The 24,651-nt window shown below is 52.5% G+C and overlaps 1 protein-coding gene across 1 annotated transcript in view; it reads left to right on the top strand.

The window, feature by feature from the left end:
- The window catches only part of Slc6a11 (solute carrier family 6 (neurotransmitter transporter), member 11), a 106,236-nt gene that overhangs the window by 21,908 nt on the left and 59,677 nt on the right, over positions 1–24,651 (top strand). The window contains exon 7 of the mRNA XM_005387255.2: positions 7,126–7,258. Within this exon, the coding sequence (XP_005387312.2) occupies positions 7,126–7,258 (133 nt within the window). The remainder of the gene's footprint in view (positions 1–7,125; positions 7,259–24,651) is intronic.

Genomic DNA, 24,651 nt, shown 5'->3' on the forward strand with positions numbered 1-24,651 from the left:
AAGCTATACAAGAACCAATTTCAGAATTTCTCGGAGAGTTTTTGTGTTCGAATATCGAGAATCCTGTAGGAAGGCCGGATGTGCAGTGGTTTTTCAAATGAGGCCCTGAGAAGCCAGGATGTCTGGAAGGATTAGTGTTCTTAGGTGTCAGCACATGACTGGTCAAATCCTATCCATGGCCTGTTTTTTCAATAAAGTTTTATTGCAAGAAACCCACACCCATTAATTTGCAAATTGCCTATGGCCGCTTTCAGCCTATGGGGTCAGAGCTGCACAGTCGGGATGGAAACTGCAGGCCTTGCAAAGCCTCAGGCACTCAGCTGCAGGTGGCCCAAGACGGGCTGGTGCGGTGAGCTGGCCCCTTAGCTGCAGATGGCCCTGAAGCTGTGGGTGAGGACCAAGGAGATGAAGCGCCTGGTGAGGCTCCTGTTGTTCGAGCTGGTGCTTGAAGGATAGAGAGTTGCTGGCCAGGGAGGATTGGGAAGGACCTTCCTTCAGAGGGAAGCAGGGGCAAATGGTGGCAACTGAAGAAGTGGGGGACTGACTGTGGGGCTTATGGGGCTGAGACAGAGGATTTCTGCAGCGGTTGAAGAAATTGGGGAGGTCGCTCTGGACCCCTCAGGCCCACCTAGGTCCCTGATTGTGCTCTTTGGCTCTTGGTGGGGTCCTAGCACCACTTACAGTGACACAGTTTTGGCCCATCTTCCCCTAAATGTGGTGGTCCTGTGCTCCAGCTCTGCAGCTGAACCCCCTCCTCCACAGTCACCTCTCAGAGCCCCGTCTCCCCCGCTGTGCAGTAGGAAGCACAGCTGCCCTCCTCTCGGAAGTTACTGGGCAGGTGACAGAGATTCTTTCCTTGGTAGCGTGGCCCTTGTGACGGATGGAGACCTGCACTGTCTCTGCCCTTGCTATCTTTAGACCCCTAGAGTGGAAGCTCCTGGAGGGCAGAGCAGCCATGGCTGTGCTCCTTTGGGGGGCTCAGTAGAGAACTGACACCCTGTAAATGTCCATGAAATGAATGCGTGATGCAGAGGCCTGAAATTCCCGCCGAGGAGGGGCCTCGGCCTCCCTCCCCAGAGTGGTTTGAGGCCTCTGCTGCTGTGGAGCCGGGGGAGAATTACAGGGACTTACTATTTGCTTCCCAGAACAGCGCATGCAGAATCCCTGAGGCCGGTGGCAGCCCGGGATCCCCGGATGGGCAGGGAAAGCACACTTGTTTTGGTGATGGGCCTTTTTGTGTTGGTGTGTTGGTTGCTTGGGGAGACCAACAGGGCTATTTATAGCTTAGTCCCTCTGCGCCAGCTTTTAGGGCGGTCTCCACGTCCCTGGCAGCGCTGTCCTCATGGCAGGTTGAAGAAAGGTGATCTGTTCACCGGCTCCGTGCAGGACATAAAGATGAGGCCTCCCGGCTGCCCGCTGGGAGCCTTTCCCGTGTGGCCTCTCCCAGGCTCCGCGCTGGAGCAGCCAGAGCTGCCCTGGTCCTCACTGTGGGCAGCTGCTTTCCCCTCGCCTGTGCCTCTGTGCACGGGACATGGAGAGCCGCTTCCCTTAAACCAGCAGAGACAGGAGGCCTGAGCTCCTCCCTGCGTGGGTTTCCAGGAGGGCCTCCGAACCACCCAGTTCCAAATTCCAGCTTGGGCAAGTCATGCCACTCTGCTGGGCCTCAGTTTCCCTCATAACCTGAAGTGAATAGTTGGCCTTCTGTGTCCATGGGTTCTGAATTCATGTGTTGTGAATCCTGAGATTCGGCCAACATGGGTTGAACATACTTGGCAAAGATGGCATCACGTTGAGCTACGTGCACTGTTTCTCCTCCTTGTCCTGGTTCCCCAAGTGATACAGCGCAGCAGCCACTGGCACGGCGTGCACATGGCTCGGGCAGCACAGCTGAGCTAGAGGTGGCGTAGTCTATGGCAGGGTTGGTGGGGAGTTCTGTGCGGACACCGCGCCATGCACAGGTGGGAAATGAGCACCGCCAGGGCCCCAGGGATATCCAGGGGTGCACAGCTGAGCTACTTGCAGGCAGCAGTCACTGCCGTGCGGATTGAAGGAGGGCACGCGAGGCTGGCCCCTAGCACCTGCCACTGAAAGTCTCCTGTCTCTTACTAAGGAAACACAGTGTGGTTTGAGGCTCACCTCTTGTTTTTCCAGCCCTGTCCTGCCCAGCGCTCCCGGAAGGACGTCTCCACCCTGGCTCCTCGGAGCCTCCCCTTGGGTTCTTTCCCTGTTGTGCCGTGAGCTGTTACCCCTTTCCTCCTCTCTCCCCTCCATCTCCTCTCATCTCTGGCACTTCTCCCTCCCTCTAGGCCCCTTCCCATGAAAACACAGGTAGCTGGGCCTGTGTCCTCTTAGCTGCGCCACTTTCCCCGCACCAGAACTGAACTCCTGTAGCAGCGGCCTCCCTTCGGCCTCCCCACCCTGCTGCACGCCCAGGCTGCCCACCCACTGAGCACCTCTCCCGGCCTTGCCACGCCCCTCTCTCCCCAGCCCAGGTTCCCTCCCCCTTTGCCTTTTGAGCACTGCTCCACACCAGGGCCCTCCCTGCCTCTGTCCTCTCCTGCTCTCTCCTCCCTTCTTTTCTCTGCCCCTGAGATACTGGGGTTCTGAGGGCTCCAGTGCAGGCTGTTTTTTCCCTTCTCCCAGAACGATGTGGAGGGCTCAGGTGGGAAGGTCTTCTTTGCCTCTCTTCTGAGCTTTGCAGGAACCTGGCCCTGCTACCTGCACCTGAGAATCATCTGTCCTAAAGAACGAACCAGTGGCCATTTGTCACTTTCTCCTCTACCCCACTCACCACTTCACTCTGCTCAGCTAAAGACCTGCTGTCCTCATCTGTCCAGATGTCCATGGTATGAACCTAGGTGTCAGCCCAGCACCGTTCTTCCCTGCTGCTCAGCGCCCTGAGCGGTCGCCTCCTCCTCTGCTGGCTTCAGACCCATCCACCCATTTCTACCATCGTTGTCCTCTCCATTCATCGCCAGCAAAACCCTGTGTACCCACCAAGCACCCTGCCCCCTCTCACTTTTACCATCCATTCTTCCTGTTCCAGCCTGACAGTGTCCTGACACAGATGGGGTCTCATGACCCTCTGGTGCAGCCCCAGCCCTCGGCCAGGCCCCCATCTCCTCGCCCCAGCTCTGCTGCACTGACCAGTCGTGCACGCCTTACCCTTCTCTACCTCGCTGATCTCTCTCCAGCCTCACCGTGTGAGTCTCTGGAAGAATTCCCTCAAATGTGTTTCATTTTCTGTGCTCACTTCCCTCCTCCCTTCAGGACCACCGCCTCCCACACTGTGATCTGGTCCTGGCCCCAGGGGGGCCCCTGCTCTGCCTTGGGCTTCCCCACCGCTCCTCTCCATACTCTGCTTTGTCTGCCTTTCCCAGGGGACCGCCAGCTCCTTACAGACCCCAGGACTGGCAGAGTGCTCGGCCTACCACTTCAATAAGTCTCATGTGAATAAATCAGTATGTCACAGACAGGTGCTATGCCCTCCTTTTTACCTGCTACGCAAAGATACAGGAGAAGGCTTCAGGCTGTGCATTTACCACAGCCTTAGTCTGTAAAGAAGAAAAGAGATCAGTGGGTAGTTCAGGGTTGTGGAGGAAGCCCAGAGCTGGTGATGGCTCAGGCTGAAAGTGTGGGCCCTGCAGCCAGGAGGACCCCAGGCCCTGATCCAGGGTCTGGAGCTTGCTGTGACTTTGAGGAAGTTCCTGAACCTGTGTACACCTCACTTTCCCCATCCTTCACATGGCGACAAGGATTGTGGTTTAGGTGCATTCATGTTTAAACAGCCACTGAAGGGAGGCATCATTTTCCCATGTACAGAGAGGAAGCTGAGATCTGGCCAGGTGACAGCACCTACCCAAGTTGAAGCCACTGGCAAGAGCTGGGATTTGAGCCCAGCCCATCTCTGTCTGTGCCAAGGGCTGAGGACAGTGCCTCTGAGCTCTGGGTGCAAATCTGCAGGAATGTGCTACTGTGGCTTGAAAGGGTGTATCATGAAGAGTGCATGTAGTAGGTGCATTGACACATAGTAGGTGGCCAATAAACATGACTCACACACATGGATCTCCCTGAGAGCCTCAGCTAGTGTTCAGCCTTTCCCACTTCCTGGATAGTCTCAGGAGGTCCCTTCCTGGACCCTTGCCGGCCAGTGTGTGGGCAGTAGGCTTCCTTATTCAGACTTGCCTTCTGTCCCGGCACTTTGTTGGTGAGGGTCCTTAAGGCAGCTTTTCCCAGGAAGAGCTGTGTCTTCCCGAGTCTCTGGAGTGGAAAGCCTCAGCCCCCACACTCTCACAGACCACCCCAGAGGTTTCAAGTCCACCCCACAGCCCAGTGGGCTGAGAAGCTACCTGCCAAGACCCTCTTCTCTAGAAACCTGGGTTCCTTTCCTAGTCAAAATCGGCGTCAGTGAATCCTTCCTCCATACCTTTCAGGCCCCTGCTTCCCCTTCTGGGAATGAGGTTGCTTACTGAAGCAAGAGTGGAATTGAGCAGGCTGCCAGCTCCAAAGATCATGGCATCCTGAAAGTGGGGGAGATGGGAGGAGCCAGCCTGCCTGGGGTGAGGAGGGTCTGCCTATTTCTTCCCCCCGAGTCCCCATGTAGTTTTAGCTGTTGGGCCTCTGGTTCAGAGGACAGCCACATCAACAAGAAGGCACGCGTGTGTTTGTGTGGTGGGTGCCCTGCTAGCTGGGGTCCTGTGTTTGATAGTTTCTTTTGTGATGAGCCCTAGTCTAGGTTGAGCAGGCTGAGGGGACTCTGGGGTTATTTTTGTCTGCAGCAACCAGCTTATTTTTGCTCTGGGCTAACCCTTCTCACTCATCATTTGTCGGGTTGTCACTGGGGATGTGTTGGGTGGCAGCTGAGAAGGCAGTAGGTATCTGTCAGCCGTGAGGTCCTAATCTGGACAACAGAGACGATGGGCACCCTGAAATTCCCTGCAGAACTTTGAGAGTAACTATTCCTAGGGAGAAAGTCCATCTGTGCAGTGACTTCTCAAAAGATCCACGTATCATCACCAAGAGTGTTGCATTCTGCTACTGAGAATAACGAGTGGAGACACTCATTATTGCATCCTAACCCAGCCTGTCCTGACTGCTACGGGGGGCTGGAAAAGCTTCCTAGAATGAGTGATGTGAGCTAACCCTTGGAGGATCAGTGGAACTGAACCAGAAGAAGGAGGAAGTGGAGACCTCTTCCCCACATTCCCTGCAAGAAGGAAAACTAAAGATTAAAAATGACTCACCTGCCATTTGTACTTACTCCTTGGTGGCCAGGAAATGTGCCTCTGTGGTGCTCAGACTTTTCTGTGCATGGGAAATCCTTGGAGGGTCGTGGCAGAATGCAGCTAACTGGAGTGTTTCTGCACAAATCGGGATTCAGGCTTGGGCATGTTTCTGTTTCTGGCAAGCACCCCCAGGATCCTGCTCTGGTTCACACTACTCTGTTACAATAACAGCTGTAGTAGATTCTCCTAAAGGTTTCCTGTTTTTTTTTTTTTTGTACTGGGAATCAAACTCAGGACCTTGCCCTTGCCAGGCAGGCGCTTGTGCCACTGAGCTATATCCCCAGCTCCAAGGTTTCCTTTAATAAGCCCTGAGGTTTTAAAACAGATTTAAGCTGAGACTAAGACCTGAGACACAAGTCCAGTAATAGCTGTTGTGACTGAGTGGCTGCCCTCTTTCCTCCCAAATCGCTGGGGCATCTTTTCTGCCCCCTTATCCTAGAAGAGCGTGAGACCCCACCAGGCTTCACCTTCTCTCCTTGCCGTCCAACCTAGCGCCTGGCTCGTAGTAGGTGCTGCTCCCTCTTCTGGCTCTGAGTCTGGGCTGGTTGCCTTTCGAGCAGCTCCGTGGCCGCCCACAGTCTGATTTTCTTTGGGGGCCTGCCTGATTTCTCCAGCAGGGTTTGGGGCCAGAGGGAGCCTGCCGACCAGTGCTAATTGGGGTCAGTGAGTAATTAATGCAGAGTCAGGCCCAAGTGGATTCCCAGGGAGACAGACACTGAGGGTGGCTTTCATGCTTGGTGGGGTGGGAGCTCTTTCCAGAGGAGGCTCTTGCAGTGCTGGGCGACTGGCACAGGCGGGGATGGGGGTGCTTTGGCAGTCCAGAGGGGTTTTGGAGGGGTTTGTGTTGGTGCCATGGCTCTGCACAGTATGGAGTACGGCGAGTTTGACTTTAAAGAAAAGAGGCCCCAGCATGGGCTCTGGGAGCCAGGCCTGCACTGGCTGTGTGGAAAAGATGGGCCCACAGGAAGGCTGTGCCTCCCTGCGTTTGCCCTATTGGGCTCTGCCCCTCGGTGTGACAGCCAAGCCTCCCTGTGTGCCACCACCGACTACCCTTCTTGCTGTTCCCTCTGGCCCCTGTCCCCCAGCCCACTGTGTCCCAAGTGCTGCATCTCCCTCAACCTGGAACAATCTCTGCTTCCTCTCCCTGGCTCAGCCCGCTCATCTTTCAAAGTGTGGTTCGCATATTTCTACTGCTAGGAAGCTTTCCTGGACACCCTGTCGCAGTCAGGATGGGTTAGGTTATGCTGCAGTAAGAAGTACCCCAGCAATCTCGGTAGCTCAGAGCAGCGAAGTTTATTTCTTGCTTACACTCCATCCCTGGCTTGGGGCAGAGGAGGCTCATGTTGAAACCAGCCTCCTTAATGACAACAGAGGTAGGGAAAGGGCAGCAGGGAACGAGGCCCTCTGCTCTGGAAGCCTCTGTCTGAGGTGGCACATGTCCCATTGCGGGCCAAACAGTGGCTAAAGCAAGTCCTGTGTCCACTGTGAATTCAGCAGGGCCGAGATGTCAAGCACCCCCTTGGGGACATGAGATGGTCACAGACGTCACTGCAGCCTGGCAGGTACCTTGAGTGGGGTGTTTCTGGCCTTCCCTGAGCCCTGTGGATTACACCTGCACCCTGTCTCACCTCCCCCGAGAGAGTAGATCCACAGGGGCTGGGTGGTGCCTTCCCCCTCAGAGGCGCTGTGCCCTCCACAGTGTTTGGTGCAGAGAACGTGCCTGACGAGTGGTGGGGGTGGGCAAGTGGCGGGGGGCTGTCCCTCCTCTGCAGCACCGATCTTGCCACAGGTGGCCTCAGTGGGCCACCCCAGCCACGTGACTCTCCACACTCTTCTGCAGGCGCCGCGTCCTGGCCATCTCTGATGGGATCGAGCACATCGGGAACCTCCGCTGGGAGCTGGCCTTATGTCTCCTGGCAGCCTGGACCATCTGCTACTTCTGCATCTGGAAGGGCACCAAGTCGACGGGAAAGGTGAGAGGTCAATCTTGGAGCAGCTACGCAGGGGCAGGAGAAGCATGATTGTCCCTGTGCCAGCTCAGGCGACTGGAGCGTGCTTAGCAGCTATGTTGTAAAGCCTGGCTCAGAAGTTGGCAGGTAGGATGAGCACTGGACAGGGAGTTCACTCAGGAGCACAGAGTGAGCCATAAGTCTAGTGCATATCCGTTACACACCTTAGGGATATTCCTTTACCTGCTGAGCCTCAGTTTGCTCACCTGTGAAATGACAAAGCCTTACTTAGCCTGCCTCATAGAATCAGTTCAGAATTGCACAGGGGGTTAAAGTACATTGAAAACTGGGCAGTGCTAGAGTTTGCAGTGACCCATAGGTCAGTGAGCTGTGTGCCGGGTGGGGAACGCTGGCTATCTCCCCTCGCAGGTCCTGCATCTCAGAACACCCTCCTCCCTCTCCTGAAGTCTGTGGAGGGAAGAGCAACTGTCTCTGTCTTGCAGCCTCACTGTGTCACCTGCCCCGGCTGCACTCCAGAGCTGCCACCTGGCTGGGGCAGAGACATGGAAGAAGGCAGCCAGCTCCTGGCTCTTCCATGCACAGGCCTTGGGTCAGAACCTGACACTGGGCCCCGGGGCAGCTGGGAAGCATGGGGAAGCATGAGGACTTTGGTAGTGAGTGTGTCATGTGCTATAAGGATCAACACAGAGTTAGAAATGTGATGCTCACGGCCAAGTCCAGCTCACTTATGAGTTTTACTTTTAGAAGGGGGTTGCCAACATGTGGAAATGAGGGTATTCCATGTAGAAAGTAGAAATCTGATCCTGGAAGCCCTTGGCAAATAAGATTGGGCTGTGTCCGACCTGCAAACCCACAGGGCTGCATGTGGTTGAGCTGAACAACAGCCACCTCTTTCTGGGGTGTTCTGGTTGGCCACAGACCCCACCAATCGCTGTCACCCCATCCCATGGCTGAGTGTCAGTGCTAAGAGTTTCCTCTTCTTGTCCACTTAGTTTTTCCTTATGCAAGAGGGGGAAATGACCATGTCCCCCTTTGCCTGTCTGGTTGTGACAGGAAGTTTCCCATAAGCAGTGTTCTAAGTTCTTGACTGGGGCAGGTGGTGGAGAGAAAGCTCTGGAAACAAGAGGATCATGGGGATGGCATGTGCACTGGAGGTGGCTAACCTGCAGCAGGCGGGGCAGGAGAGCCCAGTAGAGATAGCACAAGGTAGCTGTGTGATATAAAGGAGCTAAGGGTGTACTAAAAGACAGCTGTGAAGGTGCCAGGGGCCAGAGTAAGTGGAAGTGGACATTTGTGTCCCTTCAGCCATGGGGACCATACTCATCCTTGCTTTCTCTAGTTGGCATCATAAAGACAACTGGGTTTTTCTCTTCTCCAAAGTACAAAGTTGCTGCATTATGATAGACTACAGGTTGGATCTATGGGACTTCTCACCCCATCTGCACCGTCTCTTCCTGCCAAAGAAGGGGTAGGAACTGGGGTCTGGGATCAGGATTCTGAGCCCCAGTCTGCCATTCCTAGCCATGACCTTGGCACTTCAGTGAATTGCGCTCTGTGAAGTGAGATGATGAGTGCACTGCCTTGTGGGGAGGCTGGGCGTGCAGTGCAGGGCTTGTGTTCAGGGTTCAGCAGAGTGTGTGACATGTGGTGAGTACTGAGAGTACTGTGAGTTTTAAAACCTCTTGTTATAAAGATAAAATGAATTCACTCACAAAGTAGTTTGCGGCCAGGCGGGCATGAACCATTATCCATGGCCTGCTGAGCCGGGTGCTGTGCTAGGGCTTTTCATCAACTCCACTGACTGCCCTGCTTTCTGGATGGAGACCTGGAAGCTAAGGGGCAGCCTGGCCATGGTTATAGTGACTCTGCGCCTCATTGCTGACCCTTGTGCTTCCCCTGGTGCATAGAATGCATGTTGAGAGCAGCGTCCGTGCACACAACTGCGTAGCCTCCTTTTGTCTTCTCGGTGGAGGCGGGGAGGTCTGCAGCAGTGGTAGTGTAGACCCCAGGTCCATGGTTCATAGTCACCATGGGCTTCCTCTGGGCTTCAATTCCTGTTCTTCTCAGGCTTTGGACCCGCCCCGTGAGACAGCAGCCCCCAGTGTCCCTGCTGTACATTGAGCAACCAACGCTGGGGGAGTGACTTGCTCAAGGACCCTCCAGTAGGAAGTGGAAGTGGGTGAAATTCAAGTGTTGGTGGCCACATGGCCCTCGTTCTGGATAGGTGCACCGTGCCTGTCATCTGTGGCTTGGGGACAGTGGTTTCTGATGACTGGTTATGAAGAGGTGGTGATTGAGATCTCTCAGCACATAGCAGGTGCTCAGTGGTGGGTTACAGATCAATCTAAATTGACCTTTGAAGGGCAGTGCTGAAAGCCGATGAGCCAATCAGGCATCCTCCAGAAGATTGGTTGTCACAGGTTGTTCATATGTCTTGTGCCCGGAGCCTGGGTCGGCTTCTAGGATGAGATGTGGGTTTGGGGGTGTACAAATCCTTAGAAACCTCCAGTTCCTCTTTACCATTATTCAAGTGTGAAGAAACTGAGGCTCAGAGAGGGGCAGGGACTTGGCCAAGGTCACACAGCAAGTTAGTGCCAGGCCAGGAATGAGAGCCAGGCACCCCAGCTCCCCAGCTCTTCACAGGCTCCGTGGGTCACATGTGACAGTGTGGGGACACCAAGCAACCCTGCCCTATCAGGTAGACTCATCAGGGGAGAATGTGGCACTTTAGTTCCTGTTTATTACTCTTTGCACCTTGGGGATGAGCCCAGTGTCCAAAAGTTTTCTGAGTTTGGTACAAAAACAGCTAAAAATAGATCACTGGGTGACCTTTGACTCCTTGTGTGGGCAGAGGGACCCCAGTCCTCTGCCTGTGACAGCTGGAGCAGAGCCATCTTCATGTCGCTGTCTATGGAAGGAGCCACTTTTGCTCTTGGTCTCCTCTCTGGAGGTGCAGCCTGCTTCCTGGTGAAGAACTGGAAGAGGTTTCCGTTATGTGGAATATTCCTTGTTGTGAGATGTTCCTGGTCCCTGTCTGCCTCTCTGGAGGAAGCTGGCCTTGATCTCTGCCTGCTTTGACCAGCATGCCTTGCAGACAGGGACAGCAGCATGGGAAGCCTGGTCATTTAGGGGGTGGCAGGACTCGGTCCCCAGTGGGTCTATCCCGAGTGAGGCTGCCATGGTGAAGTCAGGCTTTGCTGGCATTCATATCTCCACTGGGGACAGCTGGTGTCACAGAGAGATGGCATTCATTGTCTCCCTGGAGCCAAATAAACAGTCCATATCCACACTAGGACCCATAGCAAGGTGCCCGCTCCTCCTCTATCGCTTAATAAACACTGGTGGAGTGCACAAATTTGGGAGGTACAGGGGACATGGGGGACAATCTGGTCCCACAGGGCATGCAGTCTGTGAGGGTGGTGCTTGGCCAGGTAGTACTTGTGATTCAGAGCACCCATGCTGAGTCTGATAATGCAACGTTGCGGTGGACAGGCAAATCAGATTTTTAAGAACCTGGGATTCTGAGGGCCGAGAATACCAGCCCAAGCACATTGGAGCTGGAAGTCATCTTGGCTTTTAAGTCAGAAGCTGATTTTACAAGTGAGGCAGCGCAAGCCCAACAAGGGAGCAAGGTCTGCCCGAGGCCATGCGGCCACCTGCATGCAGCAACCCCAACCTGGGCATGTCTGCCGGTCCTAAATGGGGTCTTCGGCTGCCTGCCCCTCCCACGAGGATGAATGTGGCTTCAAGGCAGACACGTTAGTCTTCCTTCTGAGTGTGCCAGAGGGGCGCGCCATCTGTTTATCTCTCTGCGCAGCAAAATAGCTGCTGTTTAATCGCCACAAAGTTCTTTTCCCTGTCACGAGAGACTGGTAGGAATTCTAGAAATCTCCTATGGGCTAAAAAAATAAAGAAACATTTCTTAATCATACGTCCCAAAGAATTGGGATGCTGCAGTACTTGCTTCCTTGTGATACTTCCACGGTCGTGTGACTTGTCACCTTCCGAAAGGGGAACAGTTTCACTCCCAATAACTGGATCGAAATCAGGAAACCAAAATGTGCAGCCATCTCTGCGATGTCCCTGTGTGCGCCTCTTACTCACTGTCCACACCTATGTCTCTTGTTGCTGCCGCTGGCTTCTCTCCTGGTCTCACAGTCCTGAAGGCTTGAAGTCAGTTTAGACAACTCCCTTCAGCACTCCTGCAGTTACTAGCCAAGCCCAAACACAGACACAACCAAAGCATCCTTCCTCTCTATTTCTGTGGCCCTCCCACCCGGACTCTCAAAAGGCATTGAGCATTCAGTGGCTCCCTTGGGTGAAAGTTGCTGTTACATTATCCCTTTTCTACAAACACATTATTTCTGTGCAGGATGATATACCTGAAATTCTTTGTGTTCTAAGAAATACTGATTTCAAAGTAAGTCCAGGGATGCCGGGTTTTACTCTACCTCCCCACAGCATGTACGTCAGTGTGATGGTTTGGTGTTACTGTCCTTGACGATTATTTGTTGGAGATTGAAAATACTTTTTATTACTACGTATCCTCCTCTAGAAGCTGTGCTAGGCCCTAATTTCATCCCGGGATCGGCCAGCAATAGCTTCAGGGCTGAACCCAGTCCACTGTCAGTGTTTGTAAGTGAAGTTTGATTGGAAACCAGCCACCTCCGTCCACTCACCTGTCATCTTCAGCTGCGTCTGCGCTGCTGCAGTGGAAGGGTTGGGTAATGACTGTGTGGCCTACAGAATGTAACACACAGGTTGAAGAGCCCTAACCCCAAAATGTAAGGTCTAAAACCCTCTGGGTGCTGAGATAATGTTAGGAGGGAAAATGTTCATTTCCTAAAACTTTGTTTCCTATGCAAATGATCTTACAAACTCTCCTTAGGCTGGGTGTAGAAGCTGTTATGGAAAACGAGTTTTGTGTCTGAACTGGGGTCCCAGCCCCAAGATATCTCCGTATGTATATACAAGCATTCCAAAATCCGGAAGAAAACTCTGAAATCTGAAATGTTGCTGGTCCAGGTCTTTTAGATAAGGTGTAAGAGCTCAGCCTGTATTCCTAGCCCTTTTCAGAAGTTTGGGAACCAATAGGATGGTCTAATCTATTAAACTGATTTATGTAACCTGTTTCCCATTTAACAAGACATGACTATGAAAATTACTGCCCCTCCAGATTACTGACCATTTCCAACACAGTGACAGCGCTGGTTGGTGATGGAGAGCTTTTCTGAAGGACCCTCCAAGTCTTCTCCGGTTTTCAGTCCCGGATGTGATGTTCATTTGCTAGGGACACTGCCCATGATCTCACCCATCCTTTCCTGTTTATTGTGCACTTGCTACGTGCCCCACTTGGCTAGGGGCGCTGTGTAGTGATTGATGAACCACGCTGTGGGGCATATGGTCTTGGGAAAGTGTGAATAATCATGAGTTTATTGTTGTTTTGTGGTGTTGGGGATTGAACCCAGGGCCTTGTGCGTGCAAGGCAAGAACTCTACCACTGAGCCACATCCCAACCCTGAAGGGTGTGGAGAATAAACCAGGTGCAGAAATGCTGGGGAAGGAGCATGGCGCTGTGAGGAGAGGAGAGGGGGCTGGGGCCTCTGCCTGCTGGAGGAAGACGGGCTTCGATGTCTCCTCCCATGGGAAGGACCTGGTGACTTTGTGAGACCAGAGTTAATGATGTGGAAATGGTGGCATGCGACGAGCAGATAGGTGGGCAGTGGTCAGCCCCCACAGCCACAGCATAGGGGACAGGATTCTGTCTGCGCGGTGAGTGGCCCTGCGTGTTTGTAAGCGGGGGTAGTCTGCTCTGGGCCTCATCTTCGGCCTGGCTCTCGCTGCTTGCTGGATAGGTTGCTGGGCGTGGAGAGGCCATGGGTGCCGCTGCTAGCAGGTGACCGGGTGGTGGCAGCAGCGGGATGGAGAGAGACGTCAGGTCCGAGACCCCCATGGGGTGGTATCCCTGGCCTGAGCTGATGTGGGATTTGGAGGCGGTGCCACCCTTCACCTTTTGGATGGGATGGCGGGCCCAGCCTCTGGCCTGGACGCCGTGGCCTCTGTTGACAGCCATCCCCGCCCACCAGATAGTCACAGTGTCCCCTCACACTGGCCCACATCTCCTCCCCAGCTGGCGCTCGTCCTCTGCTCTCCCTCCGGCCTGGCTCCTCCTTTCGCCCTTCTCTCCGTGGATGATTTATGGATTCTTCCTCCTCATTTCCTGGTCTCCAGGAGCAGTGGTTGGGAGGGGAGGGCCCTGCAAAAACAATTCTGGTCCCATCCCCGCCTCCTCCTGTTGCCCCGTTAAAGGAAGCTGCAGGATTAGCAGGGTTTAGGAAGAATCCTGCCTTTTCACTGCCCTGGGGCTCAGTTTTTATTCTTTTCAAAGCTCTAGGACACCAAAGCAGGAGGAAGAAAAAAAAAAACCACACACACAGACAGACACACTCACCCAGAAACAGCTGCAAATAGCCTTGAATTGATTTGTTTCTTTCCCTCATTCACCAGCGAGCAGAGGAGCTGGAGGTGACACAAGGACTCGAAACAGGCCTTGCCGTCTGGATGATGTAGCAGTAGAGTGGATGCCAGAGGGGCGCCTTCATCCCCTGGGGCCTGTCCGGAGGCCATGACCCATTTGGTCCCCACCTCGGCCTGGAGAGGAGGGCACTGTGATCACCCCACTTCCCAGGGGAAAGATAGAGGTTCAGGAGGCTTCCACCTCCAGATACGAGGGCTAAGTCATACACCCCTCAGGAACAGGGAGGACCGGGTGGGGTCTGGCTCAGGGCCCAGCCGGGAGTTGGGGCAGCAGGCGCCTCCCTCCCCTCCTCTGTGGCCACCCTGCCGAGGCAGGTTGGAGCCCCGCACAGACAGTTTATTCTTCAGGAGCACCCCATAAAGTGTCTAATGGGCTCAATGAGGCGTGCAGGGAGAGCAAAGAGGCAGGGAAGGAAGGGAGGCTGAGAGAACGGGCCGGGGGCCGGGAAGGAACTGGGCAGTGCTGCCTCCCGCCGCCCTCAAGTGGCCTTTGTTGCCCCAAGAGCCGGAGCGCGGCTTGGTGGCTTGGTGGCGGGGCCGGCTGTACCCGCGGCCACCCATGTCTGCATTCAGAGAAGAAACTAGAGCGCTCATGAGATGCATGCAGAAGACTGGGAGGCCAGTGCAGGGGGGTCCCTGCCCCGGGCCCCCAGAAGCCGAGGACACCACCGGTGCCACTGCCGCTGCTGCCCTGGGGGCCTTTGTGCAGCGGTGGGAGCGCTTCTCACACCACTGTGGTTATGGAGAGCCGTAGATTGTGACATGAAGTCAAAAGAGCTCAGCGTCTTGATTCAGCCCTTTCTCTGGCCTTGAATGGTGGGGTTCACCTTTAGCAGGAACCCTGGCAGCCGGGGAACTTGGAGAGGAGGGAGGCTTTGCGACTCAGTAATACCGTCTTTATTAAAGCACAAAAGCCTCCCAAAGTCCAAGTAATTGCTGGGGGCGGGGGGTTCTGCGGGGCTGGCCAGCCCTGGAGAAAGCTGCAGCAGCCCCAGTGGGGCTGGAGGGAGCAGGTGCTGTTAACCCTTCCCCAGTGCCCCTGGGTGCCTGGCATGGCGTGGAGCCGATGCATGTACCTGGGTGTACATCCAGGAGACCACTCTCCTGGGTGACAGCCACGGGATAATCTGAGGCCTTGCTCCCAGTGCGAGACGAAGCACAGAGCTGCTGGGAAATTCAGCCAGAAACAAGAAGGTATTTATCTTGTGCCTACTGAATGCCAACACTGTGCTGGGAAGGCACAAGTGGCAGCAGAGGGGAGCAGGGTGGGTGGATGTGGGAGGCAGGGGCCCTGCCCCACTGCTTGCCAGCTGTGTGTTCTAGTCCAGGCCACCCTGTGCTATTCATGGCACTTTGCCTCTCCGGGCCTCATTGTCCCCTTCTGTCAAGGTTAGCACGAGGAGCAAGTGACAGGTAGAGTTGTCCCTAGTGAGAGAATGGGCTGGATTGGTAACAGTGGAGCTACGGTGACGTGGCAGCAGAGCATGCTGTGGCGGGAGGACCCTGTGTGACAGTCTGCTGAGGAGGCTCCAGGCAGGGCGGCTCTACAGACGTGGAGAGGGGGCATAGGTATGGCCAAGAGGGGTGACCCGAGCCTGGGCTGGTGGTGTGCTGGACAGCTCTCCCAGGGCTAGTGCCAGTGATAGGCACTCTGACTTCCTCAGGGCACCCGCCGGGTCCCCTCTGCCTCCCCTCCCCTTTTGCCACGGGGATCAGCCAGTGTCCTGCCAGAGAATAGAAGCAGTAGGAGAGAGCCGTGTGCCGCGTAGTGACCTTTTAGTCAGTGAAGGATGGCATACACCACAGTGGTCCTGTGAGATTACTGAGAATTCCCACTGCCTGGTGACACTGTAGCGGTGTAGCGCAGTGGTGCCTGAGTTGCACACTGGGGTGCTACTGGTGGAAAATCACCTACACACCTGGTTGTGTAAAGTATAGTACACACTTATTTACCATGTGTGCTTGTTAATAGATAACTTCACAACCCGTGTACACCATACTGTTGGTGGTCATTGTGGAATGCACAACTACTGGTGAAAAACAAGTTGCATATGAACAGCTGCCCTACCATACAGCCATCAGCCTTAGACATTCACCAAGTGTCTTGACCGTGTGGAGAAGCCGCATTAAATTAGTGATGAGCGCCTGAAGGTACACTGTGATCACCATACGGGGCCAAATTGCCTCAGGGTGCGTTTCTTAGAACCTGTCCCCATCCTTGAGTGTCACATGCCTGCAGAGAAAGAGACAGAGTGGCAGGCATCCAGGCACTGTGGCTATGGGGCTGGTGGGCAGGGTTGAGTGGGTTGGGGGTGGCCCAGAAAAGGGGGTTCTCTTTATCAGGGCATCTCTGCTCTGTCCTGCAGTCTCCAACCAACCGGCTGAGGCTCACCCAGGGTCAGCACAACCCCACTGCCTTACAGTTTGCTGGCTGTGCCTTGAGCCACATCTATACAGTGCCTCCCTACAGTGCTTAGATGAGTAGGTGGTTAAGGCAACCTGTGCCACCCTGATTAGTTTGGGAACCATCCCGGGGATTGATAAAGCCCACTGCTGGATGTGTTTGCGTGAGTCACGGAGGTGCGATCTTAGGGTTGAGGGCTGGTCCCTCACCTTCATCTCTGTTTCCTGGCTGCCGTGAACTGAACATCTTTTCTCCACCATGCCCCTCTGCCATGATGATTCTGCCTTGGGGCCAGTGACTATGGACTGCATCTCCTGGAACCATGAGCCACTTTTAAGCTGTGAGTGTCAGGTGTGATATCCAGCGAGGGAAAACTGATCAGAACAGTGCCTTTTGGCTCAGGTACAGGACCCAGCCACCTTGCACGTGGCACGTTCTCCACACTGCTTCCCACAGGTGTGCCCCACCCACACTTTATCGGGGCACCAGCAGGCAACCTGTTCTGTCCTCAGGTGGCTGATTTCACTCCTCCCTTGCAGCTTTCCTCATGGGCCTCAAGCCTCAGCAGCAGCCCCATCACCCAGAGCATACACCCTGGTTTTTAGAAACTTCCAACCATGTGCTACCAACACTTGTGTCACAGGGAAAGGGAGGCCTTTGCAAACCTTGCCACCATCAGTGCAGCCCAGCCTTATACATGGCTCAGAACCGCTGTGGATGGAGATCAGTCCCTTTGCCCTGAGGTCACGCTGAGTCCTACATGGGGGATGTCTCCTGACCTCACAGCCGCGTCTGCCTTCCACGCTGTTGTCCCCTCCACCTTGATGCAACAATGAGAGATAGAGGGAATTCACAGGCAGTAACAGCAATGCAGCATTCAGACCCAGATCTGCCCGGTGCCAAACCCCTTGCCTCAGTTTCTCCCCTTTGTGTGGCATCAAAGAACTTCACAGTTTCAATCCATTCTTTCTGGAGTCATGGACAGTGTGTTTATAAGTTTGATGTATTTATATACATCTGTCCCATTAGGAAATAAACTCCCTAAAGACAGAATACCTAACCCTGACCCTGGTGCTTAAGTAAAAATGGATGGGTAGGTGAATAGGTGGGTGGGGCACAGAGAGGCAGAGAGCTCCACACATTCAGCCCCTGGGAGTGTGGTATGGGTGTGTGGTATGCTGCCAGCTAGCTACATGGTGCGCTGTCATCAGGTTCTAGCCACCCCACTTTGCAGACATGAGCACTGAGGCTCTGAAGGCTTAAATCAAGGCCAGTGTCATTTCTTGGGGCAGAACTAGGACTTGGCTCCAGAGCAGCTTGCCGTGAGTTGTGGAGATCTGCATTCTCCATCGCTCACATCCACTTCCGCTGTCTTTCTGCCACTCCACTAGGGCTCCCCAACCTCCACCTGTCCTCTTGGCTTCTCTTGCTCCTGTGACAGCGCTTATTGGCAGCAGCACCTGGCTGCCCTGTGATCCCCTCTTCCAGACCCCGTGACTCTCAGGGTTGGGGACCTAGAGAGTTCCTACCCCGTTAGGCAAATATTTACCGGGTGTGTCCCAGGTCCCATGTTCTGGACCAGGGCTTTGATGTCTGCTGTAAGTGAGCTTGCCACTAGATTGGGGGTCAAACTGGTCACAGCCTGTTTGTTACAAAACCTCCCTGGGGCAGGGGAACATGGTTCTGGAGGCAGCAGCAGCTCAGGCTGGAGGGTGAATGCACGCAGTGCGAGTGGCTTCCAGGCAGGAGGGAAAGGGGAGTTTGGTGTGGACCGGGGTGGGAAGACTGGCTCCTTTATCCTCCCCTGGAAATGGCAGAGGGAGATGCTGTGTTAGGAGAGAAGTGAAAACTGAGGTGGGTGGTTGGATTTGCGTGTGATCCCAGTGTACGGCCCAGGTGCGAAATGCCTGCGTGAGAGCCAGGAGCGGTGTGGGGAAGGTGAGCACCGTGGAGGGGGACGCAGCAGAGTCTCACGGGCCCAGGTTCACAGCTCAGGCCTTGAACCCTAAGCTATAGAGCAGCTGTTGGGAGTAGTGCAAAGCTACTTCATCAGGGAGGATGCTGAGGCCCAGAGTCTCCTGGCCAGTGGAGGAGTCAGGATGGGAACCCAACCATGGCCAACAGTACAGATGGCACCCTTAGCTCCCTGCGTCACCTTGGAGATCACCCTCATCTGCCAGGCAGCAAAGAGAGAGGCCAAGGGCCAGTCTCCAGATTAAGCAGATGTGGATGACCCTGGACTTTCTTTGCCCCTGAGCTTTTCCTTCAACCTCACCTGCCTGGGTTAGAAGGTATCCACCAGGTGACACATATAGGTACTGCATAGTATTTGTTACGCAGCAGACACACAACCATTAGCATAGCTGTTGTTTTGATTTTATGGCTTGTGATTTTTATAAACTTATTTTCTGACTTCCTAGCATTCTCTGTCTAGTGGGCAAAGAAGCTGAGAGATAATACCACAATCCTGTAGTGCATATCAATTGCTGGGACACAGCCAGGACTGCTCTGGAGTTTGGACGAGGAAGTCCCATAGCCGTTGGTGGTCTGGAAAGACCTCCTGGAAGAAGGGGTCTGAACTGTGGTCTGAAAGGCAGCCAAGAACAGGGGCTGGTGCGGGTCCCTTCCTTGGAAGAGAGGTGAGGAAGGTGGAGTCTGTGGTGCCCTGTGGGTCGAGAAGCCATGGACTGGAAACACAAGTGACAGACTTAGATCTTATGAGCAGTGGGGAGCCACTGAAGGTTCCTGAGCAAAGGTGTATTTTGGGAAAGTGGAGGTGGCATTAACAGGGCCCCCACTGTTTTTTATGCTGAGGCAGCAGCTGTTGTCCTTCCTGTTTGACAGTCCTTATGTGTAATGAACTAGAACCCCCAGGAAGGACGGTGGAGCAATAATTCACTCTGTAGAAGCCACACAGTCTTTATCCAGGACCAGAACTGTGTTCTGTCACAGTTACAACTGGCCTAGTATATTGGTGAGACTAGGACCAGCGCCCAGGACACAGTGCTTTCCCCATGCCAGCCCCGGCCCCTAACCTTGGCCCCTCTCCTAACCCTTGGCCCCTCTGAAGCCTTGCCCTCCCTGCAGTGTGATTCACAGACAGTCTGCCTGTGCAGATCAGTTCAAGAAAGTTGAGGTAATGTCCTAGCTAATTTTAGGAAATGCCAAAAGATAGCAACTTCTAAATAAAACAGCCTGTCTTTGAAAATGTAAATGCTCAGGCAGCGTTAGGAAGCTGCCTAGTGGTGAGGGCTGGCCCCAGCTTGTGAGAGCTGCACACGGCAGTAGGAGCGCACCGGTGCCCCCTGCATGCTGCCAGTGCTGTTTCTGTGTGCTTTACATCCTGAAATGAGAGCCAACCACCAGGACCACTTCAGAGTCCCCATTGATCACCCTCAGTCCCGGGAGGGTGGGGCATTAGTGAGTGGACTTCCTGCAGGGACGAACGGTGCTTGGTGAAGGACTGCATAAAAGAAGGTACAGCCTCTCCCCAGTGTGCCTGGTAATCACATTGCTGGAAAAATCAGCTTAAGTTAAAATGAGGTGTGAAAAGAATTCTTCAATGCATGAGACCTTGGGTTCAGTCTCTGGCACCAAAAGCAAAACCAAAGCAACAAAAAATGTTGAGGTTACCCGTAAAAAAGAGTTGAGGTTACCCGTAAGACAGAGTTGAGGTATCGGATGGGTACTGTTAACATCTCTGTACACACACCCAGGAGGTGGAGCCTGCGGGAGTCTTGGGCACCAGGACAGTTTTCTGTTGCGTGGGGACTTCCCATGCACAGTAGGATCCCCGCACTCTTAGACCTCGGTCACTACCTCAGGCCCTCAGTGCCTCAGTGCCTGTGATGACTTGAAGTGCCCCTGTGTGTCTCCACATGTCCTTTAGAGGACAGTGACAACCAGCAACTTGCTTTAGATCATTTAATCTTTGCAATAGTCCTTTGGTGTCAGGATTTTATTCCCACTTTGCCGATGTGCACCCCAAGGCTCTGGGAGGCAAGCTGGAGCTGGAATCTGCTCTGTTGCTCTGCCTCATGGTTGTGGGGGTGGGGAGGGAGGAAGGTAGGGAAGGAGGGTTGTGGAGGAGAGAGATTAATTCATGAGATTCATATGCAATGAAGATGAGTGTTGTCATCATGTCTAAGTTAGCATTTCTCTCCCTGGGACCTATGGATGCTTCCTGGGTCCATAAAACCCTCGGAATTATATCAAAATTATGGGATCATGTGGCCATGTATATTTCCCTAGGGTGAGGGTTCATAGATAACTGGTTTTCACAGGAATCTATGTCTACCGTGAGAAACTTCTAATATGATATATTTCCCCTGATATGTTATATGGTATTTTCTGTACTGAAAGGTATATATTTCTTCCAGTTACAAAAGGTATTTATCATAAATAAAAAACACTTCTAATTAAACTGCTGTACATTGTCATGACATTATTCCTATGTGATGAATGAAGTTGGTATGCCTTTGAAAGTTCTTTATATTTTTCATGGGACCTGGTAGATTCTCCTGTCCTCAGGGTGGTGTTTAGGGTAGGATGTGGCTGTCAGTTTTCAGGGACTGTGGTCTTTAGTACTTGTGGATGTCTTGTTTTCTTAGATCCATCAAGTGCTTGGTGAGCTCTTTTCAAGAAAATGTGGAATTGTGATTATATTGCTAATATTTTAAATTTTCTTTACAGTATCAATTTTTACCCTTGGAAAAGCATAGGGTAATCTTTTTAAGACATTCTAAATATTAAAGAGTAATTGACTTAGATGAATATAATTTAAAATATTTTAAACAACAAACCCATAATGCCACTGTGGTGATGAAGGTGGGCACGGCTATGACCGTGGTCCCTTACACACTGGCAGCAGAGACTACATGGGAGCTGTCTCCTCCTCGGGGACTCTCTGACTTCAGAGATTATAAGGGGGATAATTGCTGTGGCTTGGATGTGGTTTGTTCTCATGGACTCCTGTGTCAGAAAATTGGTCCTCAGAGAAGTAGTGTTGGGAGGTGATGTGGCAGCCCTAAGAGTTGGAGCTGGTGGGAGTTGTGCAGAGCATGAGAGTGCTGCCCTGGAAGGATTAGGTCAGCTGTTATGAGACCCCTGAGCTCTCACATGGGTGAGTTATTATCAGCACAAGCCCAGTCTCTGAATCTTCACTGGCTTCCTGTTTTGTGGTGTGATCTCTCACTCACACTCTCACATGTGTGCTTGTGACCATCACAGAGTCATGCCTTTGAATCTCCCAAATTGTGATCTGTTAAACCTCTTTTCTTTATAAAGTTAGCCTGCCTCAGCTATTTCATGATGGTAACTGAAAATGGGTAAATACAACAACTTAACAAAGAAGTGTCTTAGAATTGATGGAGTTGAAGCTCTGGGAACAAGTGGTATACATAGGGAGAGAATGTGAGACAGTAGAGTGGAAACTTGGGGAGCATCAATATTTAAGGGGCTAAGAGGAGAGGGAACCTGCCAAGAAGAGGCTAAGGGGTTCCCTGAAAAGTAGAGAAAAGCCAGGATGGTGAGACCTCAGGGAGACTGGGAGGAGGCCAGACCCAGGAGATGTGGGCTAGAACTGGCCCTCCTTGTAAGAGCAAGGACAGGAAGTGCACAGAGGGCTGGTGTTCAGGGAGTGGAGCTTGGCCGGGCTTTTCTCCCTCTCAAAGGTTAATTCACACAGACAGGGAGAGATGGAAGCTGAAATGAGAGGCACGTTGGAGTTGTAGCTTGGGTGATGCCACTATCCAAGAAGGGGACACAGAAGGAGGCACAGATTGGGAGGGGAAAACACATGTACCATCGATCCCCAAAATTCATGGGAATGACATTCCTTGAGCACCTGTGAATTATGAAAAACTGTGGATCTCAGCTATGGTCAGAAAAATGCCTATAAATGCCTATTTTTATCGTTTAAACCCTAAATAAGCTATGTCTCCCACACTTATGTAATTTAATTTAATAATACTACATTAATAAAGCCTTAGAAGGTGCAGGGTGTTTAGGAATCTTAGGGCTTTAAGAAGAACACTTGAGATAGCTATATGTGGTACAACAACCTGTTATACTGGTGCATCTGCCATAGGTGGATTAGGGCAGCAGCCAATCAGCAACAAGGAGAACTGTATAACCCTCTTGGATTGGCTACTTGCAAACCTCCTGCCAAAAAAAAACCAAAAAACAAAAAACAATTGTAGAGGGTATTTTCAGTTTCCACAAAATTGCAGGGGTTTCCACAGAATTGCAGGGGTTTCCATGAATAATTATTAGTTAGGTTCTAAGGAAAAATCCTTGAACAACTGAGGCCATGAACTCTGAGCAATGACTTCATGAGGGTATGCTGTAATGGCTTTGGAGTTGAGCATCTTGAGTTGTGGGCCTTCATAGGACATCCAGGACATAGACATAAGAGAGTTGAAAGCTGAGTCTTAAACTCCAGGACTACAACTGGCCTGGTGCAAGTCATCAGCACATTGGCAACTCCTAAGACTGTAAGAGGAAGCAAGAAAACTTAAAGAGAACATGAGAGGGAACATAGGAGTGGATGTCTTAGTTTGTGTCCTGTTGCTGTAGTAAAATACCAGAGACTGAATAGCTTATACAGAATATAGGTTTATTTGGCTCTTGGTTCTGGAAGTTGGGAGGCTAGGAACGCCTCATGCTGCGTCATTACATAGTGGAGGGTGTCACATGGGGAGACAGGCATGTGGGCTCAAGTCCCTTCTTCCTAAAATGCCATCCTGGGGCCCCACCCTGATGACCTCTTCTAATCCTAACTGCCTCCACAGGCCCCAGCTCCAAGTGCCATTAATACATGCTTTGAAGATTAAGTTTCCCACACAGGAACTCTTGGGAGACACGGTGAAATCATAGCATGAGTGGGGCCGAACTTCTAGGAAACATCTTGGAAATTGGCAGAAATTGGCTGCCTCCATGAGAGTAGGAGGGCAGAGCTGGCTTTTGTGCCCAACACTGCCTGGCACTGAGCAGAAGTGAATCAATGTCAGCAGATTAATTACCTGAAAGAAGCATGATGAAATGGACTTATGAGAGAGACTTTTTATTATTTTATTTTATTATTTTTCCGGTACCAGGAATCGAACTCATGACCTTGCACTTGCCAGGCAGGTGCTGTGCTATTGAGCTAAATCCCCAGCCCCAATAAATTTCATCTTTTTATTTTCTTTTGGTTTTTTGGTTTTTTTCCGGTACCAGGAATCAAACTCACGACCTCACGCTTGCCAGGCAGGTGCTGTGCCGCTGAGCTAAATCCCCAGCCCCTGAGAGAGACTTTTAAACATGGAGAAAGGAAGTAGAAAAAAAGAAAAGTCTCATGAAAGGACATTTTAAAGCTGCCAAGGGGCTGGGGATTTAGCTCAGCAGCAAAGCGCCTGCCTGGCAAGCACAAGGTCGTGAGTTCGGTTCCCGGTACTGGAAAAAAACCAAAAAAAAAAAAAAAAAAAAAAGCTGCCAAGGTAGAATAAGGCTATTTCTCTGGATTTTTAAGGGGACCCTGGTGTCCTCTGAGGTGGCAGCTGAATGGATAGGTGGGAGCAGAAGACAGAGGGCCATGACTTATGGCAGGAACAGGAGGTGAGTACGGATTCTTCCTCCAAGGAAAGGAGCAACTTTGGACGCAGTGTGTAGATGGATGAAGGATCTGAGATCCTCAGGGCCCCAGAGGAAGCGCCCAGGAGCCCCCGAGTCCGTGACCTACATGATGCATGGGTGGAGAAAGGGCATGCTTGCAGGAACCAGGCGGCACCTTGCTCTTTCTGGTTGCAGATGTCGCCCCCAAACATTACCGCTCTCCACATCTGCATCACCACAAGATTGCTTAGGAGAGTGAGGGGACACAGGGCGGTGTTTCTCATCCCACCGTGCTCCGCCTGCCAGTGCTGGTGGATCCCCACCAGGGAATGTGCGCTTTCATAGTGCCCTTGGTCGCCATGGTGACACCAGCCTTCTGGTCCAAGAAGATGGATGGGGTTTAAATCATTATTAGCCAAGGTCCTGAGTGTGTTTTCCAGGCAGTAAATAATAGCTTCTGATTCCAGTGTAAGTTTGGCTGGGCACGGAATGTTCGTGTTGTTTGGGCTGGTTTTGGGATTTGTTCTCTCATTTTTGTTGTCTTTATGGTGGAGCTCTGTAAAAATCAATAGACTCCCTGGCTAATCTTTTTTTTTCCCCCCTGGCTAATCTTAATTCACCATGAAATAGGCTTAAACACTAGCCTCCCCCATCCAGTGGTGTTTAGATATCCTTCAGACAAGGATTCGAATTGGGCTTAACCATCATAATGAGCGTGACTGCTATTTTAGTACCCTGTGTCGCTGATATACAGAGCTTGTCTCTGTCCCTAAAGGTGACTTTTCCCAGGCTGATGTATTCTGCCTGCTCCATGTCCTAAGCCCTTCCTGCTCTGAGGAATTTGTCTGTATAATATGTTCTA

This window comes from Chinchilla lanigera, unplaced genomic scaffold (genome assembly GCF_000276665.1).
Source record: "Chinchilla lanigera isolate Chin_1 unplaced genomic scaffold, ChiLan1.0 scaffold00028, whole genome shotgun sequence".
Classification (NCBI taxonomy): Eukaryota; Metazoa; Chordata; class Mammalia; order Rodentia; family Chinchillidae; genus Chinchilla; species Chinchilla lanigera.